The 7,230-nt window shown below is 29.4% G+C and overlaps 1 protein-coding gene across 1 annotated transcript in view; it reads right to left on the bottom strand.

The window, feature by feature from the left end:
- The window catches only part of LOC110272921 (mediator of RNA polymerase II transcription subunit 14), a 6,392-nt gene extending 3,625 nt beyond the window's left edge, over positions 1-2,767 (bottom strand). The window contains exons 1-4 of the mRNA XM_052263476.1: positions 2,211-2,767; positions 880-1,956; positions 247-344; positions 3-158 (exon numbers count right to left, since the gene is read on the bottom strand). Coding sequence (XP_052119436.1) covers positions 3-158; positions 247-344; positions 880-1,956; positions 2,211-2,423 — 1,544 coding nt within the window. The 5' untranslated portion in view covers positions 2,424-2,767. The remainder of the gene's footprint in view (positions 1-2; positions 159-246; positions 345-879; positions 1,957-2,210) is intronic.
- Between the last annotated feature and the right edge of the window lie 4,463 nt (positions 2,768-7,230).

Here is a 7,230-nt window from a genome sequence, read left to right as displayed (position 1 = left end):
TTCCGATAGATGCAAACAAGTGCAATAAACTTTTGCTTCTCAAGCTTACAAATACATCAGCTGCAGTCATAGATCCCTGATTCAAAGCTTCTTCACATTCTAACAATGCTGAAGAAGAAACTATGTTTTGCGATGACTGAAGAAGGAAACGGCCATTTCTGAATAACATAACAGGGACATAAATTTGAGAAACAAAACTCAAATGCCTAAGATATTAGGAAAAAGCATCTTAAAAAAGTAAGGTACCTGATATTAACTCCAAGAGTAAAAAAACATGAGGCATAGGCACGCACACGCAACACCTCATACCCTTCAGAATCCTTGCTGAAGCATTTATCATCCTTCTACAGACAAAGGCAGCATCATCTTTTAAAATTTAATGAATGGTTGAATGGGAAAGAGGTAGGATATAATATTACAAGATTTGTAAAAGGGTATCACAAATTCTGCCACAAATTGTATCCTAGCTAGCAAAATTTAAAGGCCAACTGTGTTTACTGGAAAACTAACTACATGTCAAAAGTGTTCAGCAGCAAAGTATTTACCAAGCAGCGGAAATTCCACACACACACACACACATACATACATACATACATACATAACAGACAGAAGATATCAGAATCTAGCTACAGATAGTCCATGCAAGAATGATGAGAAGTACTTATGGTGGCAAAATACGAAAATAGTCAAATATCCGTAATTTACAATATAGTTCTCGAAAGTTACAAGCATGTTAACAAAGGAAAACCCCAAATTGGGGTGATACCAAAGAAGAAGCATCAAACCACATATGCCAAAACCCAAAAGAAACAAAAAAAATTGCCTGATGTAGCATATCAAATTGATACTCCAAATGTTCCCTAACAAATGTACACTAACATGTTTATATTCAACATCAGGTCCACCCAAGTGAGACTGGAGTACAACATCATCCGCTGCTCGACAGACGTGGTTATTTTTTCCCAGTTCTCTTTTAATTTCCAGTAGACGAGTATACCGGTTGCAGCTAATAGCTCTTAACAGCAACCTCTCAACATCAATACAACTCTGGTCCAAGAAAAACTCTGCCTCCTTGCCTGTTAGTGGATCTATGACAAAATTGCTGTGTATGCACTTTATCTGAAGATCTGGCCCAGGTTCAATTTTTATGAATGGGCATGCACCTGAGTCAGACATGCCAGCATTTTTATTGAACTCCAGCCAGTATATGATTTTTAAACCAGGAGTTCGAGGACCGGATGAATCAGATTCCCTGTCCGGGTTCTGCATGGAACTGGAACCTGCCGCATGACCCATTCCACTGTCGGATATGAGCTCATATCGAATTGCATCTTTCCATCTTCCCTGTCGAAGAGCTTGCACTTGCCTGATGACAGTATCCATAACAAGTGAAACACATAGATCGTGAAGAACCGAGTACAATATTGAAAATGGATTTTCTGCTGCCGCCATTCGTCTCTCTAGATCATCCCCAAGAACATGGCGCCGCATTAATTCCAGTTTGATAGGTTTATTCTTCTCACCAACAAGCAGCTCCAAATGTAATATCCTCCACATGGACAAGTGTCCCCTGTAACCAAGAGTCACTAAAACCTTAAACTCTCCATCCACCTTAATCAATGCCGTACCATCGGAAACTTTTATCTCGGAAATTTCCTTCGGAAGAGAAACTTCTAGCAATTTCGACCGCACAAGCGCGTCCAGCTTCTTCAAAGCAGGCTTTTGCTGTTCTTCATTCAAGGTATACTGAGTACCAACATCCTCTATACATTTAGGCAACCGCTGGTAACTCCCCGTTAAGAGAATGTCAATGGCAGAGGGCACATCATAAACAGGAGCACGGGCTTGCTGAAGCCCCTCGTGCATAAAAAACAAAGAATCCGCAGCTTGAGTAAAACACATATCATGATTTGAAACAGTCGAAGCCAGCTGGTGGCAGTGCTTTATCAAAGGAACCTACAAAGCAAAAAAAACCTATAAGCACATCCCATCCAACAAAGAAAGAAAGAAAAAACTTCCTTTCCCTGATTTATGACAGCTTTTAGTTTTCAGCTCAACCAGTGCCCCCAAACCACCCCGTAATTCTATTCATTATCAATTATGTATCTCCCAAATACACAAAGTTTTGGAATTTGTAGAGACCAATGGATTGAATGAAGAGTAGTGCTATGCAAGAAAAAAGAGCAAGATTTGATTTTTGGCGGGGTAACCTGTTGGCACCACTTGGAGAGCACATTGAGGCGGATCATGCGCTGCTGGGTCTTGCTGAGGAACTTGAGGATACTGATCTTCTTGTCTGTATCGGTCAATTCGGTGGACCTGCATTTCTCAACCAGTTCTTTCAGGTTGCTGTATGAATCTTGGGCAGCTCGGGAAACCAGGGTCGACAGCTCCACCGTCTGTTGCCCTAACTCCGCAGCCATGTCTGTCTCTCAATCCTCAGAAATTAGGGTTCTCTTTTCCGATCTGTGTTCCGTTCTATACCGTTCGTTGCAGCGGCATTAAATAGCTTCGGAAGCTAGGGTTTTATGTTAGGTACGCGGCAAATTTCCCCAATTTTGTTCCAATTAGAGCGAGCAAGGAAGCAAGAAGCAGGTATGAGTAGGAAGCAGAATAGGGCTTTCCCTCTCTCTCTATATATCTTGGTATATGGTTTCGTTGGAATCCCGTAATAACAAGGAACAAATGCGAGAGCAGCCAGCCCCTTTCACTTACACACTCTTCATCCCTTTTAAGTCATTGCCTTTAAGGGTGTGCTATGCCTATGTTTTTGTTTTGTTTTGTTTTTTTTGGTTTTTTTTAATGCTTATTTATATGTGCCTTTTGCCTTCAGCCCTTGACTCAATGCCAAATTTTCAGACTCTCTTTCTTCGTTTACTCAGCGCTTTCTTCTTTTTTAGGTTTTAGAGCTTTCGTTATTATGACCTACAAATTTACAATTACCTTTCTGTGAAGGATGTATTGCGACTTTTTGAAAATAATTACATTTCGGTCCTAAAATAATTTTATGTAAATTATTGGAGAGTGCAATAGATTTTACATTTACATGTAATCATAAAATTCTATCACGGTTTACTTAAAAATTAGAATGCATTATAGACCACTTGCAATTAGTAATAGACTAATAGTTTATGAATAAATTATCCCAAAAGATAAAATACGCCACCTTACTACGAATTTATGAAGAAAGTATAATCTGAGTAGATGCAGCAATTTATAAACGTGATTGGGATGTATATTATCCTGATTGACATGATTATGATTTAGAGTGGTCAAATATAATGTGCTCGTTTTAGATGTTATTAAATTGATAAAAAAAATTTATATTAATTTTTTTATTTTTAGTGTATTTAGTAAATTTTAATAATAAAAATAAAAATATTAGAAAAATAATTAAAATATATTTTTTAAATGACTATCCCATCATAGAAATTAAATCAAACGAATCAAAACAGAGGTTCCATGTAGTAGCATATAGTTGATGCTCCTCTCTCTTTCTTTGCCTTGTTTGATTTTTCTGGAAATTAAAAAAAAAAAAAGTGTTGCTATTGTTATGGGTAAGGACTGAGGAGTGAATGATAAAAAAAGGTGAATATTAAGGTACTTTAACATTATATATCTAACTTACTAAAAAATATAAACAGATAATATTTAATAAATTTTAAATATTTTATTTTTTACTTTTAAAGATAAGTTAAACAAATTAGAGAACTCATAGTCATATGAGATTTAGCCAAGCCATTTTATCCCAAGCGACAACGGAGGGAAGGTGGATGTGCATGGACCCCTTTATTTTGTTTGTGCAGATATTGGGTTGGGCCCTTTTTCCAAATCTGGTGGTATATGTATATATATTTGTGTATACAGATGATGAAAGATGATTTCACTCCAAATAGTTATTCAAGTTTATATCTGGCAATTAAATACTTAATTCAAGATTTCGAACAAAATAATAAAATTAGCTAGGCCAATTTTCACAGTTTTGATTTTGTATTATATAAATTTAATTTTAAAAAATATATACACTCACGTAAATAGCAAACAAATATATAATAATTTTATTTTGTGTGAAATTAAATTATAATATTAAATATAAACATAATAATAAAAAAATGTATTATATAAATTGAATTAAAAAATATATATATACTTGAGTAAATACCTAATTTAGTCACTGACAAAGTGACAATTATTTCGAAAGGACTACGAGGTCCTTAAAAAAAATACTCAATCTAGTCTTTGATTTTTATTTTTATGGGACTAATTAGCTCCTGTACTGAAAAAACACTGATACAGAGTCTAATTAGTCCCATAAAAATAAAATTCAGGAGTCGAGTTGATTTCGTTGTCTTTTGAAGTAATCCTTAGGTAAAAAGCAAACAACAACAACAACAACAACAACAATAACCTCATTAGTTATTTATCTAAAGCTAAATATAGCTTTTCAAATATAAATAAAATAATTAGACTGCATAGAAAATGATACACTAATACTAAGAGAAAGAAATTAGAAGATAAATTTTGAAAGATGACCCAGACTACATAATTCTCTTTATTGTATTTAGTGTAAAGTATATAAAATTAAATTATGTTTCAATATTTTTTTATTTAAAATATATATGAAGACTGAAACAAGGAAAAATAATTAAATATATTTGTTTCTAAAGGAATATTTTAATATTTCAAAATTATAATATAAAATTTTAAACATAATTAAACAATCTTAATTTTAAAGGAGCATTTTATTATTTCCAAGATTAATTTTAAAAGGCTATTTAATATCTTAAAAATTAAACATGAGTATTTTAATGTTTTTAATATTATTTAAAATTTTTAATTTCTAATACAATTAAATAATATGAATTGGTTCTTTTAAAATGACTTTAGTATTGTGTTTTTATAAAAATTAATTACAATGGTATTTTAGTTTTTATTTAAAGTTTAAATTTATAATTTCTAATATAATTAAAAAATATTTATTCTCAAAGAGTATTTTAATCTTTATTCCAAAAGGATATTTAATTTTTTTAAGATTAATTATATTTTAATATTAAATTAATATTTTTTATTTTTAATGCAATCAAATAATTTCAAATAATTCTATAAGTATAATTTAGTAATTTAAAATTAATATGTAAAATATATTTTAGTATTTTAAAGAGTAAATAGTTAAATTAATTCCTGAAAGATCACTCGTTCTCTAATTTGATTTTTGAAGGATTTTTTAATCAAATTCGTCTTTTAAATATTTTAAATTAGTCATATTAGTCATTTCGTCACTTCCATTGTTAACGGTGTTAGAGTTTATTGATGTAGTACGATAAATAACATAACAACACATACATAGTAGTTCTAATTGACTATTAACATTATTAGTTAATAAAATTAGATCAAATGAACCCAAATTGAAGAATTCCAATACCTCAAGTTCTCCCTTCAATTAAACTTTGATTTGATCAAATTTCATAAATTTATAATATTAATAGTCAATTAAGACTCTTAGGTTGCATTTGGTTTTGAAAATAGGATAAGACAAGACACTGAGAACTAAACAGAAATGACAGAAACACAAATTAATGTTCTTGTATTTTATTTAGTGATAAACTAAAACAAATTATGAAAATCTAATTTATTATCAATTTTTTATTAAACAAATTTAGGAAAAAAATATAATAATAAGAGTTATAATTATTAAAAATTAAAAAAAATAATGAAAAAAATAAAAATAAGTTGTCTCTTATTAGTGTTTCTGTATCTTTTCTTATTAGATGAATACAAAATACACTAATTCGGTGTCTCTTGACACAATATTTCTGTTCATGTCTCATATGTCAAATACGATTTTGTGTCTCTGTGTTTTTGTCTCAATGTCTCGTGGCTGTAAACAAACGCACCCTTAGATGTATGTTGTGGTATCATTTAATGTGTCAAATTAGCAAATTTTTGACCCATCAACAAAGAAAATGACAAAAGGACTACCATGAATAATTTAAAATCTTTAAAGAACGACTTTCATAAATAAAAAATTTTCGAGGAACAATTTGAAAAATGAATAATCTTTTAAGGACTAATTTGACCATTAACTCGTATTTTAAATATGAATTATAAAGACATTTTTGTTTTTATTTTTTGTTTTTAAACTAACGCTACAAAAATCTTTTAGTCTCTTAAAATAGAATCTACCAAAAAGACTTTAAATTCTTCTTAAAGTTTAACTTTGTTTGAGTTATAAAGAAGGTATTTTGATTTTTTTTAAATTCAAATTTTAATTTGTAATATAGTAAAAAAAAAATTAAACATAAAAGAGCATTTTAGTCCATTTAATATTAATCTTAGAATACTAACTTTTAATAATATTAAAAAAAGCTTTAATCCTTTTGAAAAATTAAAGTATAATTATACCTAAAGATTCAAATAATATGCTATTTTCACATGTTACACATGTATCTTGTTATTTTTATTCACGTTTGATTATTTTCATCACAACTTTAAAATTGTTGGTGATATTTTTATTATTTTTGTCATTTAAAATTATTTTTATTGATCTTAAAAATATTTTTAATAATTTATTTTTATTTTTTTACTTTTTGGTGACATAGCTTGTTTTTGCTAAATAGATTAATTTATTTATAATTTTTTACAAGATATTATATACTATATTTTGATTATCCAATTTTTTTTTAATTGATTAAGAGACAAATTTAGATATTTTCAGTTTAAAAAATGAATTTATGTTTTAAATTACATTTTTTTATGCCTTTTCATAAATTATGTTTTATCCATATAAACATTTTTTACTTAAGAAAAAAAAAAGAATTCCAACTCAATTTTATCTCAAACAAACTCAATAATGTCCATTTTCATCGCATAAAGGTATAATGAAAACTATTCCTAAAAATTTCCATAGTTCACTCTAAGTTAGTCAATTAGCCATAATTATTCTGATTAAAAACAAAGTTGAAATACATGTGTCATTATATAGCAAAGTTCTGAAATTGAACTGGTCATTGAATCATTCTAAATACTAATTTATGGTTTAATCAGTTCGACCATAGTTCAACCGAAAATTCGTTTTTAATAAAATAGTACATAAAATACAGATAGACACAGTAAAACATAATTATAATCTAATATAAACTTTAAAATATTATCCAAAATAAAAATATACATAAACCACATTGTTATGATCTCTTTCAAATACAAATTCAAAAGTCAAATTTAAAAAAAAAT

The sequence above is a fragment of the Arachis duranensis genome, chromosome 6 (genome assembly GCF_000817695.3).
Source record: "Arachis duranensis cultivar V14167 chromosome 6, aradu.V14167.gnm2.J7QH, whole genome shotgun sequence".
Classification (NCBI taxonomy): domain Eukaryota; kingdom Viridiplantae; phylum Streptophyta; class Magnoliopsida; order Fabales; family Fabaceae; genus Arachis; species Arachis duranensis.
Note: the sequence above shows the minus strand (reverse complement) of the source record. Positions and strands in the feature narration are given on the sequence as shown.